Below are 23,222 nucleotides of genomic sequence, written 5' to 3'. Positions count from 1 at the left end.
CTAGCCCTTCTCTTAAGACATGCCCCCCGCTGTTGTTCCTCTCCATTAAATGCTCCCCTGGACCAAACCATTCCATCTCCCCAGCCCAACTCTTGTCAGTGCTGGTCAGCTCTTGCTGTGCTGCAGCAGGAGGAGGAAGTATTGTAGTTTAGATTCTGCAGAGCCTCCCCACACCGAGCCAGCACTGGGAAGACTAGGGAACGCCAGGGGTGAAAACAGACTGCCTCTGACACACTGATATAATATTTTTAAAAAGCCAAATGATCTCTCCTGCGGTGCTGACATAATACATTCTAAACTAATTTACTGTTCACCATTTTTGCTGTTTGTTCAGTTTCTGCACTTCACTCAGCATGGATTGTTAAACAGTCTCAATTTCACTTTTGTTTCGAATCACTTCAGTTGTCACACACTATTGCACAGTGCTGCAGTGTTTAGGTTACAAATACTGCAAGGGAACACTTCACTTGTTTAAAAATGGTTTACACTGGAATTTGTAGAATTTGATAACATTTCTATTGGTTGTGTGTTCCACAGAAGTTTTATTTTACAAAACGTAATATTGGGTAATGACGAGACAGCATCCTTTTAAAATCAGAAAAAAGAACAGGAGTACTTGTGGCACCTTAGAGGCTAACAAATTTATTTGAGCATAAGCTTTTGTGGGCTACAGCTCACTTCATCAGCTGCATGCAGTGGAAAATACAGGACCATTTTATATACACAGAGAACAAGAAACAGTGGGTATTACCATGCACACTATAACAAGAGTGATCAGTTAAGGTGAGCTATTACCAGCGGGAGAGAAAAAAAACAACCTTTTGTAGTGATAATCAAGATGGGCCATTTCCAGCAGTTGACAAGAACGTGTGAGGAATGGGGGGGGGGGGGGGGAAACAAACATGGGGAAATAGTTTTACTTTGTGTAATGACACATCCACTCCCAGTCTTTATTCAAGCCTAATTTAATGGTGTCCAGTTTGCAAATTAAATTCCAATTGCTGCTGAATTGCAACCATGAACGCAGCCTTCCAGGAAAGGAGAAGTAGAGAGCAGGAAGCTAAATGCTCGGGGGGGGGGGGGGGGGGCTGGTGTCCAGTGAGCTGTGACAACAGAAGATTCAGATCCCACAGGGGGACGGGGTCTCTGACATGTGGGTAGAGGTGCTCGAGGCCCTTGAGGAACCTGGCAGTCATGTCCTAGGCGAAAACCAACCTGCCCTCGAGCAGCAGATGGAAGGCCGAGATAGTGGCCAAGTGGACCTTAAAAGATGAAAGGGACAGGCCTTGGAGCTGGAGATGCAGAAGGTAGTCCAGGATCAACTGCAGCAAGGCTCACTCAGGCCAAATGCCTTTTGTCCAAGGTCCCATATGTGAACCGCTTCCATGTGGCCAGGTAGGTTGCTCTGGTGTGGGGCTTTCTGCTGCCCAACAGGACCTGATGGACACTGGCCGAGCCCTCCTGCTCTTGCGTATTTAACAATGTGGCAGCCAAGCTGTCAGGTGCAGCGCCGCCAGGTTCGGATACAGAAGACTGCCCTGGTTTTGGGAGAGCAGGTCTGGCCACAGCGGCAGCTGTAATGGAACAGCCACCGAGACATCCAGCAGCATGCTGAACCAGAGCTGGCGCGGCCAAGTTGGCACTATGAGGATCACCTTCGCCCTGCCCTGCCCGACCTTCATCAGGACTCTGTGGATCAACGGCACTGTGGGGAAGGCATACGACAGAGCCCCCAACCACAGGAGCAGAAGTGTCCAACAGGGAGCCTCTGTCAATCCCCTAAATGGAGCAGAAAATGTGGCATTTCCTGTTCTGCCTGGATGCGAACGGGTCCACCCAGGTACTCTCTCATCTCTGGAAAATGACACTGTCCACCTCCGGATGGAGGGACCACTTGTGGCGAGACGAGAAGGTCTTGCTGAGGCAATCTGCCAAAGCGCTCTTGGCCCCAGGGAGGTGTGCAGCTACGAGATGGATGTCATGATGTACACAAAGTCCCAGAGCCTGAGGGCTTCTTGGCAAAGGGCAGACGATCTGGCTCCGCCTTGCTTGCTGATACATAGCATTGCCGCTGTACTGTCCATCAGGACCTGGACCACTGTTTCGGACTCCTCCGCCAACTCTTCAATCTTCAAGTTTAAATTGGCAGCCACTCTTAAGGAGGGCCTGGTGCTCTTTGAAGCTGTCGGGGGGGGGGGGGGGTCTGCCCATTTGGGAGGAGCCCGCCACCACTTCCTTTGGAAACGACAACTGCATGGCAGAGGGAGGGGCAGCTTCCCCTTCCCTCTCTGGGGTCAGCTCCTTCAGTGTCGGAGCCTGCCGTGCTGCCCTCGGGTCGGACTCGGCACCGTGTTCTGACTCTGGTGCTGGCGGCAGTTTTTCCGAAGTGGTCAGGGAGGCATGGTGGGAGCACAGGACCGGCATGACAGGCACGCCCCGTGGGTTCCAGTATAGCAACTGAGCAGGCCACTATCCCGCTGCCATGCCGCCGCCGTGGACACCGTGCTGGCCTCGTGGGTTGGTGATGATTCACCCTTCCTTGTGAGGGGCTGAACTCCTGCTCCAACTTGGACCACTGCCCCTCTGGTGACCAGAGCGGAGCCATGGATGCCTGAGTCTGCCGACTGACCCTTGTTGGCAACCGGTAAGAAGAGGGCGAGGATCAGTGCATGCCCGACGAGCGGTACTGGGGAGGTGGAGACAGGTGCTGCGACTGGGCGCGATCCTGCACCAGCGGGGATCGACGCCTGGGAGTTCGTGTAGGCGATGGTGACCTGTGCCCTGGTGATGTCTGGTGGGAGGCTTGCCAGTAATGAGGGTACAGGGACTGATGTCTTGACTCCAGTGTCCCATGCCAGAGAGGGGGAGAGCACGTCATCAGGGACCTGGGCCTTCTGACCGAAGACAGAGGTTGTGGTGCCGGGTCCTAGGCCGTGGTGATGGGAATCTACGCCTGCAGTCCAGGGACCAAGGTTGCTCCACTGCCCTATGGGGCGGTCCCATGACCGGCTTGCCCTTGGACATTACGGTCTTAGCTGCGTCTGGTGCCTGGCACGGCATCTGCAGTGTTGCTACTTGTTCTTTGGCTGCTGGGGCTGCCTCGGGCAACAAGGGCCCTGGGAGCTGGAGGCAGATCCCTGGCTGGCCTAGGGGGTCTGATCACAGCGGTCCCCCTGATCACCCCGTGGGGTGGACATGTGGCCTGACATAGTCCTTTGCTCCAAGCCCCCTTCCTCTCTGGTGCCAGGGAGCTCCTCTTCTTTTGCTGCTGCTTAGGCACTGGTGAGGGGAATGGTGCCAGGCGGTGGAGCCCAGTGCCAGTGGTGAGCTCTGTACTCATGTTGAGGTGCTAGGAGTGGGGTCTGGGCGGAAGGGCTCCGACGCAGGACAAAGTGCAGCCTCCACGAGGAGAGTCCTCAAATGGATCTCTGGGTGAAAGTTCTTACAGATTCTACACTTGTCTTTTCTATGGGACTCCCCCACGCACTGAAAACAGCTGTCATGGGGGTCACTAATAGGCATCGGCCTCTTGCATGAGGAGCATGGTTTGAAGCATGTCCGGAGCAGGGACTAACTACCAAACTAACCTAACACTTAACTTATGGCTAACTAAGTATCTACAAATGATATACAAAGAGAGTAAACAATGGGTTGTAAAGAACCGCTAACGCTCTGACCAACCAGGGGCGGTAAAAAGGAACTGAGAGGGCATAGGGCCGGGGCGCCTAATATACCAGCGCATGAGCGTGGCACTCAAGGGGGCGGCGCAGCCGACCCTACGGATACCACTAAGGCAAAAATCTCTTACCGCGCATGTGGGCGTGCTCTCACCACCTAGAATGGAATCGACTTGAGCAGGTGGAAAATCACTGTCCTGAACAGCACTAGCAGCCATGCGGAGAGCTCCAGTAGGGGCAAAGTTTCAGGAGTATTCCGTTTCTGACTATGCTACACTTTCGACAGGGGAAACGGGAACGGGCAGCACTATACATGGAGGCTGGGGACGGACTGAAGACATACCTCGGTGTGAGGATTTCTTTGTATTGTAGTTTCTCCACACGAGTTGTTGCAGCAACAGACATTGGGATGACAATGTTATTAATATCAAAGGAGCTTTCGCCTCTCCTCCTCCTCGGCTGCTGCAAAACAAAGACAAAAAACAGTGAGGAAAGTGAGGGGGGAACCTCAGGTTTCAACCTGGTGGGACTGCTTCTCTAAGGAGCATCAATCAGTCTCATAACTGAAAAGTTTCTAACGTGAATTGTGCACTAGCGAGGGATTCCAGATTGATGGCCTTGGAGCAATTCTGGGGCATGTCCATGGACCAAGAACAATGCACACTGCAGAAATTTAAGTGTCAATACTTCCCCAGAATGCCTCACCAAAGGCTGCCTTTGGTGTTAGAGGGGAATTGAGTCTCCTTGGTCCATTCAACCTTTCTGCAGAGTGTGCTGACAAGAAGCTCAGCAAGGGCTAAAATGTGGAGAAGGTTTGTGCAATGCGGATACCTATCTGCTTTAGTGCCCCCTCCCAATCAGGGAGGAGAGCAGTTAGCAGGGGGCCTGGCCTACGAATAAAGAGGGTTCATTCAGCAGAGCTGTCAATTCCAACACCTTTCACCAGCAGGTTTTTTTATTATTAATATTAAAAAGACAGACAACGCTCCTGCATTTAACAAGAGGAGCCAGAACAGAAATTCTAAATGGGAAAAGCCACAGCTCCCATCTATGTTACTGTTCCTTTAAGATTCCACCTTCCCTGCAGAGAGAATTCCACTCATCATTGAGTTCATGTATTTTGAAGGGAAAAATTTACTCTTTACAAAATGATTTTTGAACTATAGCTCTTTACTACACTTTTCAACACGTGCTTCAAGAAATTCTAGTGCTATTTAAACCGGTATCCATCCTGGTTTTAAGAGGAGGTGACTAAGGCACAAACAACAGTTAAGTGCCCAACTCCCACTGAAAGTCAATGACAGCTGGGTGCTTAATGCCCTTTGTGCCTATGAAAATCTCTCCCAACATTCACGTACTTGCTATACCACTGAGCAGGTCTTTCACAAACTGGTAAAACACTTGATTCTCAAACTGTTCAACTCAACTTCATATCCCCTTTACAAGGAGGATTTGCAATTTACCCTTTTATCTGTCTCCTCCATTCCCAATTGCATGGAACATGTGGCTTTTACTGTGAAAATTAAGTCATGCAGGCAACTGTAATTACACTGGATAAACAACACAAGAAAATAAGAAAAGTTGGGTAATATGCTTTGAGGTGCTTAGATGAAAAGTGCTGCAAAAGCACAAGCATTAGGGATTAATGAGCCTCACAGAATCATAGAGGGCAGCTCAACAGTACTGCTACCTACATGAAAAAATTCTCTCCGGATTTGTTTAAAACAGTCATGTGACAAACATCTGGAGGTTTCTATTGTTTACCTCCTCAGAGATCAGTACTGAGGTGTGACGCAATGCTGACCAATCAGAGAGCATATGCAAATTGAGGTTAACTGACTGGACTAAAAGTCACATTTATCCCCTGGATCTCTCCTGCCCCTTTGGAATTTTAAGTTTAAAAGGTAAAAAGTTTTACACTTTGGATATTTGTAGACAAAATGGAGAGATTTCTATTTCTGATGGAAACATTCAGAATATACTCGAACTAACAGGCAGACTCTAAGTAGTACATCTGAACCCTACAGCTTTTGAGGACAAGATTCCTAGCAAGTCTAAGGATTATTTGTAAGATTCCTAGTAATTCTAAGGACTGGGGGGAGGATCAGCGGTCTAAACGGACATAAATTCACCACTTGTTCTGAAACTTGCAGGTCTTTCCCACACTTTGTTAGTTTAGTTCATGGTACAATTAAAAGAAAACGCCCAGAATTTTCAGACATGTCAGCTCATCAAGCACTGACGTAGTCCCAGGGAACAAATAAAGAATTAAGTGCAACTCTAAAAGAGACCAAAAGCCAGCAGCAGCCAGCATTAGGAACGTTCAGATTAGGCAAGCCACCCCTCAAAAAGCTTTCCCATTCCTCAAGTGCAGCCCAGGATCTGAGGAGGGCAAGGGATGGCCTCAGTGAAAAATAAGTAGCCTTCACAGAATCCTATCACAGAAGTTAATGGGTGCTCCCTGCTTCTAGCACGCCCCTAAATTATTTTTGGAGGCATAGATATTTCTTTGGCCATGACTTTATCCCAGCTGCCAGAGATGGCAGGGGGTAAACCCAAGGGCAGATGGCAATGGTTTGATGTGCAAAAGGGAAAGGCAGGTAAATTGAACATAATGCTTCAGACAGACTGCTTGATTGTCTGTGGATTCCTTGCCCTGGAATTTATTTGTAGAATACCTCCTGCAATAAAAAGGTATCATAAAACTTACTATTCCACTTTGACTATCAACGAGAAAGACTTGAGTTAGTTCACAGTGAAATAAATGGCTGGGCCTTTGTCCACTGCCTAGTAGACAGGTATCCTCCTCACAGTAATTCCCAAAGCATGCCTTCTCTACAAACTCCCCACAGGTCAACCTGGCTTTAATCAAGAATCTGTGACAAATGAAGAGAAGAGACTGGCAATGTCAATGACTGAGGTGAGCAAGGAATCCAATCACAGGTAACACGAGGAGTTTCTACGCCACTAGGACACAGTTGTAAAAAATCTTTCTTCTCCAACTCCAAAGCATCTACAACATTCTAACCACCCACACTATTCTGGCTGGTAGGATGCTTTATAAACCCAGAGCAACTAGTTCTGTCCCAGCAGTGCTACAAGCGGTCCATTCAATCCGAGACCTCTACATGTCCTAGCTAGTGCAAGTTTGTGACAAATGCTTGGGACCCTTATTTGGAGGGGATTTTTACTGCCTCACTTGGAGAGGCAAGCTGCTGGAACCAGTCATACAAGCTGGGTCAAACAAACTCTGTTCAGGTCTCTGATTATAAGGATAACCATAGATGCTAAATGTTTTGCTAACTATCATCTGTTCTAGAACATTCCCTGTCTGGGCACAATAAACTGAAGCAGTGAAGGAAAGGCCAATTCCAACACCTCATTCTCAAGTTCCGTGGCCCATTTCCAGTCATGCTTCAGACTGGATCATGGCACCAAAGATGCTAATTACAGAAATGGACAGAGGCCAGCTGTCCTTGCTGATGTTGCTTAACAGTTCAGCAGAATTCAATACTGTTCATCATGAGGTCAATAGGACGTCAGGATCTGGGAATGGCTGGAATCACATGGTTCTAATCTTTCCAGTCAAGCTATTCCAGCAGTTAGTGCTGGGTGAAGGTTCCTCTCTGATGTGAAATCCCCAAAGGACCATATCCTGCTTCCTCTTCAATATTTTTGCAAAACTGAAGATCACAAGGAGATATGGGCTACAGGGGCTGTTGTGGTCTATCCGACTGGGCACAAGGAAAGAGGAAACCCGTGATTCCTGACTCTGCTAGTGATTCACTGTGTGAAGCAGTTCAAGTCTCTTCATCTCTCCGCTTAAGTCTCCCTACCTGTAAAAAATGGAAATAATGCTGGCCCACCTTTGTAAATCAGTTTGAGATCTACAGATGAAAGAGCATCATAAGTGGAAGTATTTTGCTGGCATCAGCATACTGACACCCAACTATGTGCCTCCTTCCCATCAGATTTAATCATGGCCATCCCCAGGCTCTCTCAAAGATTGGCAAAGACTGGGACTTGCACTAAAGCTGAAGCTCAACCTATGGAAGACAATTAAAATTATTTGGCAGAAGGCAGCATTGAGAATATTGAAAAAATCTAATTACTCCACCAGTTGAGAAGGGTCAACCAACCAGGGTCAATCTGAGAATCTTATTAAGATTACAGTTTGCTTTTAGAATCCCAGAATTCACTAGTGGTCAGCAATACTATTAATCTATGGCCGACTCTCAGCCCCAGCACTGGGAACCCAACCACTGAGCAAATTCAGACACTAATACTTGAACTGTTCTTTCTATCCAGAGTAGAGGGAAACCTGGATTGCTGAGAGCCAAGCAAGCTCCAGAGCAGGATAGCAGCTCAGCAACCCCTCCAGATGCATGACCATGCCCTGATCAGATACTTACAGACATGCTAGAGGCGCCCTGTGAACTTGTGCTGGCAGGAGCAGAACTGTCAGAAGATGTGGACAGCTGCCGCACTATGGGGCTGTGGGGCATAGAGGCCGCGGTCGCTGATAGGTAACTTGGGCCTCCGACATCTGTGTGATGCTTTAACACTACAGGAGAAGGAGACAGATGGACAATGACATTAGCAAAAAAGGTTACACCACATGCTTAAAAGTAACCATCGAGGACCACTGTGCATGAAGTAGAAGCTTCCTCCGACTGCAGTTGCCAGCTTTACAGGCCCTGGGGGAATAAGCTGTTAGAGCACACAGCGGATAGCTGCAGTAGTGACAGCAGCTCCTTTATTCCCAGAAGCAGCACACTCCCCTTCACCAAGGGGAAAGAGGATGGGAATGCAGCAAAGCCCAAGCTCCCCCCTGTGAGACCTGGCTGTGGGAGCCTACCTTCGCTTCTCTCAGGTGAGTAGTCCCACAACTGCTTTTTGTCATGTGCAGGAGGCAGGATAAGTGAGCGCTCTGGCACTCTCTTGGCCTTGGGCACAGCCATTAGATCGTCTAAGGGCTGCCTGTGTGCCTTGTTTGGTTGGATTTTGTGATGTGAGCACTCTGAGGAGGGGAACAGAAAAAGAGCTGTGAAATGTCTGCTTTCCCCTCTCTTTCTGTTAGCACAGGAGATACAGCCAACACTGGAGATCCGGATGGGTCAGGGCTCCAGCACCACCAGGGACTGGGGCAGATGCAGGTAAAGCAATGAATCCCTTTATTACTGCCTATGCCAGGAAAACACTGACCTGCGCAGGGAACAGCACCTATGACACTTTGACCCAATTTGGTTCACACCTGCACACACCTCAGCTCCATTTTAGGTTTTGCAATATAATCGTCACAAGCCCAGTCTACAGCGCGCCCTGAAGAGGGCGATCATACACACATTTCTTCTTCACTGCACTCATTTAGCACATTCAGGACATTAGCAGGATTAGTTGGGAGTTTACAGACACTCCTGTACTAGTTTGAGGAAAAAAGTGGATACTTACTGGCTGCAGTGAAGAAGGAGTTGACCAGTTTGTGGCGGTCCTTGCGAGCAGGGTCAGACAGGCTACTGGCAGACATGGAGGCTCTATGCTTGAGGGAGAGCTTTTTGGGAGGTTTGATTTTCTCATAGGGCTTGCTCTGCCACTGGGATTTCAGCATATTCTGGAAGTGCAGGCTCGTCGGCACATCTGCAGATAGGTACAACGCAACAACCAAGTCATGCTAGAATTCAAAATGCAGTAGTAGACTCCTCTTCCTGTGCTACTACCCAGGAGAGACCACAATACATCTGTTCTGAATTATGATTCCAGGCTGTTGACTCCATCCTCATGCTCAAGGGGAGGTTGTGATTTTGGGAGCCAGTGTCTTCAGTCTCAATCTCTTTGAGAGTGAAGCACATTCTTCTGTCCAGGACAAGGAGAGGACCAGGCACCTGCCTATCCCACCAGGACAGGGGTCCAGTGCCTTTCCGCATTCACTCTCACCTGCCCATTGCCCTCTTCCAGCCAAGAAGTTGCAACACAGCAGCAGACCAAAATGTACACTGGGAAGGGCAGGAAGGGGAAGATGTGACTTACATCCTCGGTTCAGGGTCAAGACATAAGAAGGGACACATCCTTTTCAAGGACAAAGGCCTAAAAAGGAACCCACTTGGGAAAGTCATTTAGTTTATTGATTGTCACCAGAGTAGCCGGCTGCTTTAATTCTATAAGCCACCAACAATGAGGGCTACCATGGCTCTCCTAACCCTAACAGTTGAACACAGGAAAAAAAGCAGACCCAAAACAAGTCAACTGGCTAAATGCTAAATAAAATGGATCCGTTTTATGTGCTATCCAGATGGTCTATCAATGTTGTAAGTTACCAGAGAGAGCACCTTCCAAAGAGAGGGGCTCTGAGGTTAAAAGTACCCCGATGCTGTTCTCCAGGGAGAGTTTTACAATGAGATAGCTCATCTGCCAAGACACTATACACAGCAATGTCTTCAGCATAGGCATGAGTTGCGTGGAGCAGCTGCCTAATTCAGGCAGCAGGTGCTACACTGTGCCCCAGCTGGATTTCAAGGACCGTGCAAAGCAAAACTGTTTGCACTCATCTATGTTGGAGGTGCAAAGTCCTGGATGACCACCATGACTTCTGCATTTGAGGAAAAGTCACCTGTTCCTGGTCAGTCCTAATTGAGGGAAGGTAGTGCAGGCCACTGCTGCAACCCAAGAAGCCCAGAGCAGCTGTGAGGATCCAGCAGGACATAGCCCAGGCACATCAGTCTGGCAAAAGGTGGGCATAAGCCATCAACACATGGTATCCATCCCTAAATGCTGCCCCAATGACAAGCAGCAATTTCTTACGTGCTTGTGGCACAGCTGTCTCTCTCATCCAGATTATATTCTAGTAAACCACTGATATTACCCCCCTCCCCATCTCTGAAATGGAGGCAATAATTACTTATCCATCTATTGTGGATCCACAAGCCCATGGGGACACAAATGCGCAGGTACACTCTCACCCCATTTCCAGCATATTCCTTCCGCTCCACCCCTGGATGTGGACACACACACACCCGTGCATCCATGCCTATACACATGCAGTCTCAACATAAAACACCTGCCTCACAACCATGCACATACACAGTCCTGGCATTAAGTCCATTGGCCCAACCCAACACATACTCCAGGCTGCTCTTCTCACAACTTTCTCCTCCCATGGAAGTCACCACCGTAGCGTTTCAGGAGACACTGCCTGAATTAACAGAAGCCACCACTGAGGGAAACACTGATGAAGTTATACAGCACTTTACTTGCACAGACAAGTTAGGCTTATTAGGAGATCACAGCTGCCCCTCCCCAGCTAGCAGAAAGTCACCACCAGGCTCTGGCTTTGGGATCCCAGGTGACCCAACTTCCCCCTTATCAATGGTTGCTTACGGCCTCAAACTTTGATTTGGTTGCCAAAAACTATGACACATGGTTGCAGAACATCCTGCATGACATGTCTGTTTTGTGCCTCTTGTACACCAGTTATCAGGGTTTCTTTCATCTCTCACAGCGCAGCAGGAAAAGCCTCAGCCTGAACAGAAGAGAGATGTCTAGGAGGCAGTAACTTGGTGTTATCCATGAGGAAAGAAGCATACATCCCAGGCCACTAGGTACCTGACACACACTGTCGGTGTCCCATCCACCTGGGATCATCCTGTATCAGTGGCAGAACACCTGCACCTTGCTTCAACCAAAAGGGAAACAGCAACTGCTAGGTACCTCATTGTCTCAGGGACTAACCCCATCACCAAAAGTGAAAGTTCAGATACTGAGGCCCAGAGAGGCGCCACTGCAATACTGACAGGAGAGCAGGAAGGGCCAACATCCCTTCCTCAGATCTCAAGGGGACACAGCATTTTCATAATGCCTTTGATGAAGCAGCTAAGATCAGAGCTGAGCCCCCTTCCTAGCCCCCACAGGACTGACCAGCTATTTGAAATCTCTATATCCCATAGATTAATTATTTCAGTGTCTAATTGGGAGAGAGGAGATTTCATGCAGGGCTTGAATCTTGGAGGCCTCTGCTTGAACCCCCATTAGAATTCCCATCATCCCCAATGAATTGGCATGGTAGCCCAAGCAGAGGCTGCCAATTTGACCCGAGGGCGGGGGCAAACACACACGATGCATGGGTTGGCTGGACAGCAGGACAGAGCCAACTGGCAGCAGGGTGTGGGCTGGAGTTTGCTATTAATAGCAGGAGCTTGGGTTCCAGGGAAAAGCTGCTAGAGTGGTGTTCAAATAACCTGACAGTTAAGGCTTCTGGTTTAGCCTATTTGCTAAGAAGCCAAGGAAGTAATGACGTGATGGCAGCTGTCCTGCCATAACTGACACCGGGGCATAAATGTGTTAGCACAGGCATGCCCCATGCAAAACCACGAGGAATAAAAGTAGTCTTAAACAGGTAGCCAAGAAGGCTGTATTGTGGATTTACTAAACTGATTTGCCTTCATGGACACAACAAGTACTCTCTTCACTTATCTCTCTCTCCTCCAGATGATTCCACAATTTATTCCAAGGCTTGGAAATTTACTTCAATTTTTAAAAATTGGTCTGCTCCTACAGTGAGTATTTGATTTAACAGGGCTTCACACTGGTTGCACCGCAATCGTATTGCAACTCTATTCTACGCATTTTCTCTTTCACTGAACTCAATGTTGCAGGTCTCTTGGGGACCAGCAGATGGCGATCACACTGTGCATTTTTAAACCCAAGTTAACATCCTTGTTACCAAGGTTATTACATCATCTGAAAATCCCCAGACTGAAATCCAACGAACCAGAGAAACTGAAAGGACAAAGCACCTATGAAGCAGCACTTCAATGGGTTAAAACCCACCACATATATGCCCGCTTACCAAAAGTGTAACGCGATCCTCCTCCTCCTCCCGAGGTGCCTGGCAGTGCAGGCCTCGGCACACTATGCTAGAGAAACCCAGCTCCGGGTGCCAAGATGTTAAAGGTGCCAAAGGGAGTTGGACTCAAAATGAGAGCTTGAAAGAGACAGCCAGTTCAAGTCAAGATGTTGACAAAAAGTTCTCTCTCATGTATACAAATGTACCATATCTATACAGCCAATTCAGGAGGGCTATATCATATTTTTGATGGTGAACACAGTGAAAATTTGACAGAGAGAGAGAGAACGAACAAACAACTACCCTGGTTGATGGCACTCATCTTAATTCTGTGACCTTGAAACCTCTTTCTCAGCTGGGAAACTGTGATGCAGACACAAAGAATATTTAACCAGATTTCCCTGCCCCCAGCAGCCCACCTTCTTTCAGGTTTTGAGAGGATTAAAAAGCCAGCCTCTGGGATAATCAAAGGATCTGTATCTGAGCACTGAGAGCAATCTAAATTAAGACAAATGCTCATGTTTTAAATGTGTTAGTAAACATAGTTTTAAACAAGACTTTGCACCTAGTGTAGACAGGAAAAGTCATGTTTAAAAATGTTAACTGGTTTAGGTCAACCCTATAAATACGGGATTTACTGTACTGCATCAGACTGTTGGTGTCTACCTGTGGCAGATGACTGATGCATAATAGTTTTTTCACCTTCTTCTGAAGTATCTGGCCTACTGTGCAATAGAGTAGATGGAGGAAAGAAATTCCTTCATGTTTACACCCTGAAGCATGAAACTTAAGTTACTCTTCTCTTATCACCCATAAATACATAAAAAGGCTTCGGTCGCAAGCTCTTATTACCCAGCTGTACACTAACCTCAAATTCAAATCGTATCACAGATGATTTGCTGCTGGCATAGACAGAAGAGACTCTTCTTCTAACTAAGACAGTCTCTTCTTTTGATATAAATGGTCAAACTCAACTACATCCTCCAACTGGTTTATAAAATATTGTCAGTATAATCCTCAAACTCTGATGCAAGGCTCCCAATTATCAAACTTTACTTGCTTTGCTCTCTATTCTCACAAAGCCGGGCTCCAGGGCAATGTTCTCACAAGGACTGAGTATACAGGTGCATGCTCACCACAGTGTGGATTCAAGGTATACTGCTCTCCTTTCACCTTTCCACTCTGGGGAGTGCCATCCCCCATAAGCCACTAACAGCTGCACATACTTCGTTCCAAGCACGTGGACATACCTAGCACATTCCCACTTCCTATGGAAAGTGATGAATATCTAAAGTTCTGCAGCAGAGCAGAGCGGGCAGGTTCACAAGCAGCTGGATTATGGTAGCACCAAAGTTACCCAAAGTATTATTCGTTTTACACCCTCTGGTATTTCTCTCCCTATACCTCACAACTTCACTGTGCGTTTCATTAAGTAGCTGTGCTTACCATCTGGGAATGATAGAACAGGGTGAATACATGAGTCCAGCTGGGAGAGGCGCTCCAGCAAAGGGGCTTCATACTGGATTTCCGGAGATATGGAGCTTCGAGTGCCACAGATGGCACACAACGGGTTCACATCACAGCTACATCGCACCATGCTGTTACGATGAACCTAGACCCCAAGGGGAAAAAGAAAAAGAAATTCAATACACTTAACTCAAAGAGGCTGATCTGTCTACCCCCACTCATTCCACATGCAACTCTTAGGCAATTTGCTGAAAAATCCTGGAGGCTACATCCTTTTTACACCAAACAAGAGCCACTGGCCTTGCCTAGGCTAGGAAAAAAGGCACGTCCCCCAACCCTAAATCAAGTTTTAACAACCAAAAATCCTACTGAACACCAATATAAAATACAGTTTAACACTTTTAGCAATAGCTCAATCAGCTAAAATTGGCTGAACATATTTGACATCACTGTAGACAGTTTAAGCAGGTTTTCAGTCAACTTAAGATAGCTCAATTCAGCTAACTCTATAGGGGGAAAAACACCTCTCTTTTTAGCCTAGACAAGGCCAGCGTGAGAAATGGCTGTGCCAAGTTGACACTTACAGGTAAGTCTTGACAAAGAAAAGGGATGTTTTCAATAAGGGATGTTTTCAATCATGTTAGCTCAATTAAGCTGGGCATTTCAATTCACAGATGTACAGATTATAATGCCAGAAGGAACCACTATGATCACCTAGTTTGACCTCCTGCATGACACAGGCCACAGAACCTCTCATCCTGAAAGGTCTAAATCAAGTCTATAACTACTGTGAGTTATATCAGACATTTTAGAAAGATACGCTGTCTTGACTCAGAGTTAAAGTAATGGAGAATCCACCATCTCCCTAGGTATTGTTCCAATTGTTGGTTAACCCCTCTTAAGAATAGGCACTTTGTTTCCGATCTCAGATCGGAAGCTGAAGCTAGACAATCATGACCTTGTTACGCTTTTTTCTGCTAGATTAAGGAGCCATATACACTAATCAGAAATCTCCTTCCCACAGATACCTATGGGCAGTGATCAAGTCACCTCTGAACCTTCTCTTCAATAGGCTAAAGAGATTCAGTTTTTTAAATATCTTACTATAAAGGCATGTTTTCCCAACTTCGAATCATTCTTGTAGCTCATTCCTAAATCCTTTCCAATTTTTCAGCATCACTTTTCAAATATGGACCCCAGCACCAAACAGTACTCATACAGTGATCTCACTAATGCTGTACCCAGATGTAACATCTCTTGCTCACTTCTACTTGATATTCAACACATACATATGTTCAAGGGGCGAACTAACAATCTTCGCTACAGCACTGCACTAGCAGCTCACGTTCAACTGGTTATCTAGCATGACCCTTAAGTTCCTTTCAATGTCACTGCATATCAGGTCACAGTCTCCCATCTTGTAAGCATGACCTACATTCTTTGTTCTGAAAGGTGTGTCCTTGCATATGGCTGTATTAAAACATGTAATTAAAATGAACCCACCTCCCCAAGTGAACCAGATTACTCTGTATACCTCATGTGTCCCTATCAGCATTTACCACTTCAATTTCAGCCATCTGCAAGTTTTACCAGCAATGATTTTATTATTTTCTTCCAAACCATTGATAAAGGTATTGAATAGCACGGGGCCAAGAACAGATCTTTGCAGAACCCTCTAGAAATACTCACAACTAGATGACTAGTCTCCATTTACACTTGTGTTAAGCTAATTTGATTGCACTAACAACTGAAACATGCCCTTTTTGCTCATGGAAGTAGCACCTAACTGAGCTAGTTCTCTAAAATTCTAGCACCCTGAGACTTCCGCTCCCCCGTAGCTCACTAGACTTGTAACCGTATGATAATGCAGTTTGGCTTGAAACCTTTTTTACTTAGCAGCAGTGAGAATGGTTTGTCCTGTCTTTAATCAGGAGAGCAGCACAGAGTCCAACTAAACTTCTGGCAAGATTGAACCCCCAGAGAGAGATTCCCATACCTCCACTGTTAATACAACCCTTTATACTCCAGTCGAAATGGTTTGCTATGACCACAGGAACACGTAGATGGTGATATTGCTTTACAAGATGCCTTTCCATTTTGCTTACCCAGAAGATTACACCATTTAAAAAAAAAGTTAGCTATGATATCCTCTCCATACAGAAATGGACTTCACTTCCCATTCTTCTCCAGTCCTACATCCTAGCCATCTTCCCTCCAGGGGAGGGCTAGACATAGCTCTCTCCAGAGTTTGGGTCAGCTACAAGAGAGACTGAAGAGTGAAGCCTTGCTTTCCCCACATCAGCTCCCCAGGGAGCAACAGCTCCTTTCACTGCTGTGGTCAGCAGTAGAAAGAGGAGCACTGGAGGAGGAACAGGGCAAGGGAAGGCAAGACCATGTGGAAGAGAGTATGAAAAAGGAAACAATACAGGAATATAAGACATTCACATGTTTCAGGGCTGAAGGTAACAGTAGTCAACAGTCAGCCCAGCAGCCCATGTGAAATATTATATGTATGGAAGGCAGAGTGCTGTACACATGGCACAACTCTTAAGAAAGCAGGTAATGATGCTTATAGTTAAGACTGCCTGACTCATTACATTTTAAATTGCTTATAACTTTACCAAACTTCTAATAGTTTGGATTGAAATTTTCCATGTTGGGTATCTGCCTCTGGCTTTTTAAAGTTTCAGCTAACGTTTAATAAAAGGTGCTCATGATAAGATTCCTGCCCAAGTAGTTATTATCTCCTCTTCCCTGACACAAGAGTTGCAATTATCACAATAAATTAACGGAAAGGTTATGTGGTTTCCCTATAGCGTCTACAACAGCCTACAGCCTCAATGTCTTCTGTTAAAATTGTTTGTTTTTTGAAACGTCTTAGCTCAACCCTCATAAAAGCAGCAAATACTCATACATCGGGGGATAAGGGACTATTTTACCTTTGCTTTCACAGCGGTGGAAGTACACCACTAACTACTGCGTCAAGACTTCAGTTCTCTCTCGGGTCACACACACATCAAATAAAGATGAGCAAGACAACACCAGTACACACTGACCTTTTTGGAGAGGGGTATGATGTTGCTAGGTCGAACGAGCCGTCGCTTCTTGCAGCTTAGTACTGGGCGGGTGCGAGCTGCTACACAGGTTCCATCAGAAGGAGAACAGACCATGTTCAGTCGCTGCTTTTTATGCAACAGCTCTTCAACATCTGTGCCATCTCCCTGAGCATGTTCTGCCAAGCCAGACTGAAGACTGTCCAAGAGCGGAAGAGATTTAGAATATTACACATTTTTATTCATTTGAACTGTGCAGTGAATAGATGCCACTCAAAGATCCTAACTAGGCTCACAATTCTGACCTCCACTTCAAATGGCAAAACTGAAGTATTTTAAGAGTGCTCTCAAGCAATTAAAAAAATTAATCGCACTGTTAAATAATAGAATACCATTTATTTAAATGTTTTCAGATGTTTTCTACATTTTCAAATATATTGATTTCAATTACAACACAGAATACAAAGTGAACAGTGCTCACTTTATATTTATTTTTGATTACAAGTATTTGCACCGTAAAAACACACAAAATAAATAGTATCTTTCAATTCACCTAATACAAGTACTGTAGTGCAATCTCTTTATCGTGGAAGTTGAATATACAAATGTAGAATTATGTACAAAAAAACAAAATAAAACAATGTAAAATTTTATAGCCTGCAAGTCCACTCAGTCCTACTTTTTGTTCAGCCAATCGCTCAGACAAACAAGTTTGGTTACAATTTACAGGAGATAATGCTGCTCACTTCTTGTTTACAATGTCACCTGAAAGTGAGAACAGGCTTTAGCCTGGCATTGTTGTAGTGGGTGCCACAAGATATTTACATGCCAGATGTGCTAAAGATTCATGTGTCTCTTCATACTTCAACCACCATTCCGGGGGACATGCATCCGTGCTGATGACGGGTTCTGCTCGGTAACAATCCAAAGCAGTGCGAACGGATGCATGTTCATTTTCATTATCCGAATCAGATGCCACCAGCAGAAGGTTGATTTTCTTTTTGGGTGGTTTGGGTTCTGTAATTTCTGCACTGGAGTGTTGCTCTTTTAAGACTTCTGAAAGCATGCTCCACACCTCCTCCCTCTCAGATTTTGGAAGGCACTTCAGATTCTTAAAGCTTGGGTCGAGTGCTGTAGCTATCTTTAGAAATCTCACACTGGTACCTTCTTTGCATTTTGTGAAATTTGCAGTGAAAATGCTCTCAAAATGAACAACATGTGCTGGGTCATCATCTGAGACTACTATAACATGAAATATATGGCAGAATGCAGGTAAAACATAGCAGGGGACATACAATTCTCCCCCAAGGAGTTCAGTCACACGTTTAATTAACGCATACTTTTTTTAATGAACGTCATCTGCATGGAAACCTGTCTTCTGGAATGGTGGCTGAAGCATGAACAGGCATACAAATGTCTAGCATATCTGGCACGTCCATACCTTGCAATGCTGGCTACAAAAGTGCCATGCAAATGCCTGTTCTCACTTTGTAAATAAGAAGAGGGCTGAACAAGAAGTAGGACTGAGTGGACTTCTAGGCTCTGAAGTTTTATATTGTTTAGTTTTTGAGTGCAGTTATGTAAAACAAAAATCTACATTTGTAAGGTGAACTGAATAACACTTTCTTTTGTTTATCATTTTTACAGTGTAAATATTTGTCATCAAAAATAATATACACTTTGATTTCAATTACAACACAGAATATATATGAAAATGTAGAAAAACATCCAAAATATTTAATAAAATTTCAAAACTGCGATTAATCAGTTAATTTTTTTGAGTTAATTGCGTGAGTAAACTGTGATTAATTGACAGCCCTATATTTTAATTGTTTGACATTGTTTCCCTTTTCTTTTCTTCCTATCACCTTCCAAATTTAAAAAAAAAAAAAAAAGTGTTAGGAAAGTGCAGAGCAAAGAGTACTAACTAAAATCAATGGTGAGAATTACACACAATTCCACCATGATATTTCAATCCCAACCTCAAAAAGCCCTTTTCTATCCAACCTTACTGCTGTAGCAATGTGTTCCTCAATCCTGGCATGCAGGATCCCCTGAAATTCTAGTCCTGAATCTCTTGAAATACTGGCAGATTATCTGTAATGGGCTTAAATGCCACTGGGCACCAGGTTGAGAAACAAATTCATTGGAACTGATGCTGAGAATCTAGACATGAACCCCAAATCTGGTCTCCACTACAGAATTGTACCACTGCAATCTTCACCAGCGTGACTGAAATGGTGCAATGTTGACATTAGCCTTCCTGTTTTAGATGCATACAGAATACCATGCTCACACACAGCACCCCTGCAGCAGCAGTACAGTGTGTGCACTTACCTTAATTCCAGCACAACACCCCACCCACTGGCCAGAACAGTTTTCTCCTCATTAGAATATAATGCTTAAGTTTTATAAGTGAAATACACTGCTCTCAAATGTAGAGCTTTGATGACCGAGCTAATTGCAGGCATATCAAGGCATTTTGTTACTGTACAGGGATAATCAATTGTACTAAGCACTGTCTATCCACAGCGTACCGATATAAGAACAAAGGCAATGGTGCTGGAAACACCTATGAACAACTGCAAGCACTTCTGAGTACTGCAGCTCTAATGTAGGATGTATTTGAAGTTTAATTAAGACCTTGGTATGCGATTGCTCAAACCACATAAGTCGCAATGGTATTCAAAAAACCTGTTAAACAGTTTTGCCAGGATTGTGTTTTACATCATACTTGTTGTACAGTTCAAGGGAGGGAAAGATTATTTTTCTGAGAATAGTGTTATGCCTAACTACACTACAGACCAATTCCATCTAGGTCAAGGATGGGCAAACTTTTTGGCCCGAGGACCACAGCGGGGTGCGAAACTGTATGGAGGGCCGGGTAGGGAAGGCTGTGCCTCCCCAAACCGCCTGGCCTCCACCCTCATCTGCCCCCTCCCACTTCCCACCCCCCGACTGTCCCCCTCAGAACCTCCAACCCATGCAACCTCCCCTTCTCCTTGTCCCCTGACTGCCCCCTCCTGGGACCCCCCCCGCCCCTAACCGCCCCCTGACTGCCCCCCAAGATCCCCATCCAACCCCCCCGCCTGTGTGCTGCCGCCCCCTTACCATGCCACTCAGAGTGGCAGGAGCTTGCAGCCCCGCTCCTGTGCGGTGGCATCACTATGGAGGAGGGGGAATAGCGGGGGAGAGGCCGAGGGCGAGCCTCCTGGGCCAGGAGCTCAGGGGCCAGGCAGGACGGTCCTGCGGGCCGGATGCAGCCCATGGGCTGTAGTTTGCCCACCTCTAATCTAGGTAGTTAGTCTAACGCATTGTTTCTGAGTGCATCTGTAATTAGATTAGGTGTGGGGCTTAAGCAATATCAGAACCATGAGAGGCTATAACCATGCCTAAAAAAGGTTTAACTCAGTTACAAACTTTAGAGTGGGCCAGGCCTAGTTCATAATAGGATACCGCCAACCTCACCGGAGGCATAAACTCTCCCCAGGCAGCCCATGCAAGCATCTTACGTGTTAATAACTCCATTGACAGGTCTCAGCGCTCCACAGGGTTTGGAGGGAAGGGATTCTGGAGTATTTCCAGCAGATGTACCAAGATTCACTACTGGCTGGGAAATGGAAGCACCCTACAGAGGGAAAAGAAAGGACACAATGGATAAAGGTTTCCCACGTAGCCATGTAAATTTCCCTCATCCCTACCTCTGCACCACCAGCAGAGACCACAACAATGGGCTTCCACACAGAACTTCAATTCCAGGAGGCTTCACAAACCAGCACATTCCACAATACAGAATTGAGACTGAGGAGGAGGATTTTGTAAGGTTTTCCTCCTCCGCCAGAGTTGCTCATCTGCAGTTCCCAGTGTGCAAAGCCGAAAGGATTTCTGGTCTTCTCAGACAGCTATAGGCATGCAAAGACTGCGTTAGTGGCCAGGAGCGAAGCAAAGCAAGAAATAAGGTCCTATTAGGAAGATTTTAACATTATGCCTCACTGTAGTGCAATAACCACTTGTGCAAACTACCCTCACACTCCAGTGATCTGCAAACCTTTGAAGTTCAGAGGCTTTAGATCATGTGAGCTGCCAGAATCACTGTGAGGCCCCTTCTACATTAAGGAAAAAGTACCAAACATACAAAATGTATCTGCATTGTGAAGCACCTAAACCCCTTTGTAAATCTAGCCCTAAACATGTTTTTAAACACTTTAAAATCTTAGTGTACATAAGGCAGTTGGGTTTTGCACGTGCTGGAAGGTTGTCCCACTACAGCTACTACAAATGCCGTGTGTGTACTAGCATTTTAAACGTGTTCGCACACACCATTTTTCTAAGTGCAGTCCAAACAGGATAAAAAGCAGTCAGCCCATGATACCCTGAAGATCCCTAGTAATAGGGCTGAGGAATCCATCTGAAGGTATCAGAAGGAATTTCTCTTGAGAGGAGATGACCCATTTTCCCCATGCTCATCTGGCCCCTCATCTTGAATGTCCTAAAGTCTTTTTTTGTAAGCCCATGAACTCTGAGGTAGAATCTCCACTGAAATTCCCCTGGAAACTCACAGCAGGTCTCTCTCTGAACTTCTGTGCAACTTGTCCATTCATTCCCAGTAAGGGAAGGGATGAACTGAACATATGGGGGCAGGTGAGAAGGTGAAGAGTTAGTGGGGGGTCCAGGAGGGAATGTTCCATGAGCCAGGGGGCAGAATTGCTCCTTTATACTAAGCAAGGGGAGGAAAAAGAGTTGTTACCAACGTATTTTATTTTCGGTGTGCTGCACCTTGACATTTCTGGCTCTCTCTGAGAGCACAGCAACAGACTGCCATTTCACTCAGACCCGCTGCTAGCCTGGCATAAAGTCTCACACACTGAGCCCTTGAATGGAGACTATTTTTGTTCTTTGTTGATTTGCTTACGCCAGGATAAAGGTAATTCAGACTATGGTATGGGTTCTCTCCATGTATGGCACATAAAGGGAGTGGAGTGGAGGTAGCAACAGCAGCCTGCTCTGCACTCTAGGCACAGAGGCAGTGTTGTTCCAAGGGGCCTAGATTGGGAGGAAGCAGAGCTAACCAAGTTGTCGTGATTACAGCTCAGAAAAAAAGTGTACTGGAAACCCTGGAGCAGCTGGGAAACCCAGGAGGAGGAGGAGAAGGAGGAGGAGGAGAAGTGCCTAAAAAGCAGGAACAATTCTCTAGCAGTCAGTCCTTAAGGCTGCATTAATCACATATTTGTGTACTTGTGGGGGTGGGGGTTGGAATCTGCTCTGTTAGGGTTATGGATGATGGACATTCACTGCAGCTGTGGGTATCTAGGGGTGCTGGCCATCTTCTAACACCATGCAACTGGTCTGTATCCTTTCCTAGTCTGTTTTTTAATCTCTTGCTGCTCTGCCACCACTAGTAATGGCCCACTTTGGGTGTGAAAGTCCGGAACCATGGACACTTGCCAGTGCTGGCACCACTGCAAGAGTCAGCCATACTGTAACCCCTGCAAAGGCCACCTCTTTGCATTCGGCACTGGGAGTTTGCAAGCCACTGGGGCTTCACATGGTGCTGCAGAGGCTACAAAACATTTCATTCCTATATATCCTTGTAGATTGCAGACCTACTCTAATCTCTTTGTTTAGATCACTCCTCTCAGCCGACCAAGGTTCTGATGCTTCCCCTCTGCTGGGGACAAAGCCCTTCACTGCAGCAAATGCATCACCGAAGTCTTAATGTACCATCTCCTTTGCTGGCAAGGAGGGATCACATTAAGAGCATGTCTACACTGCATCTGAGAGTGAGCCTCCCAGCCCAGGTAGACAGACTCCTGTTAGTGGGGCTTGCAACTAATGCACTAAAGGTAGCTGTGTAGATATTTGCCCAAAGAACAGGAGGATTTGTGGCACCTTAGAGACTAACCAATGTATTTGAGCATAAGCTTTCGTGGGCTACAGCTCACTTCATCGGATGCAGATGTGTAGATATTGCGGCTCAGGCACCAAAGCCCATTCCTCACTCCCTCAGGCTTCACAGCCTGAGAGCCCATGTCCAAGCGATGTCTACACAGCTACTTTTAGTGCCCAAGCCCCGCCAAAACAAGTCTGTGGACCCAGGCTGGGAGGCTCACTGCCAGATGCAGTGTAGACATACTCCCAAGTGTCTGAACTAGCTAGAAGGGCAGGAGAGACATGGGGCAGAACCAT

The 23,222-nt window shown here is 46.2% G+C and overlaps 1 protein-coding gene across 4 annotated transcripts in view; it reads right to left on the bottom strand.

Annotated features, from left to right (window-relative positions):
* The window catches only part of KANSL1 (KAT8 regulatory NSL complex subunit 1), a 169,247-nt gene that overhangs the window by 5,018 nt on the left and 141,007 nt on the right, over positions 1-23,222 (bottom strand). For 3 of the 4 annotated variants that reach the window (XM_074940509.1, XM_074940507.1, XM_074940510.1), the window contains exons 5-11: positions 20,549-20,664; positions 17,040-17,235; positions 13,963-14,128; positions 9,129-9,314; positions 8,536-8,697; positions 8,090-8,241; positions 4,021-4,139 (exon numbers count right to left, since the gene is read on the bottom strand). In XM_074940509.1, the coding sequence (XP_074796610.1) occupies positions 4,021-4,139; positions 8,090-8,241; positions 8,536-8,697; positions 9,129-9,314; positions 13,963-14,128; positions 17,040-17,235; positions 20,549-20,664 (1,097 nt within the window). The remainder of the gene's footprint in view (positions 1-4,020; positions 4,140-8,089; positions 8,242-8,535; positions 8,698-9,128; positions 9,315-13,962; positions 14,129-17,039; positions 17,236-20,548; positions 20,665-23,222) is intronic. The other variant, XM_074940511.1, reaches the window with a different exon arrangement.

This window comes from Natator depressus, chromosome 27, assembly GCF_965152275.1.
Source record: "Natator depressus isolate rNatDep1 chromosome 27, rNatDep2.hap1, whole genome shotgun sequence".
Lineage (NCBI taxonomy): Eukaryota > Metazoa > Chordata > Testudines > Cheloniidae > Natator > Natator depressus.
The sequence above is the reverse complement of the archived record's forward strand: the minus strand, read 5'-3'. Positions and strand labels throughout refer to the sequence as shown.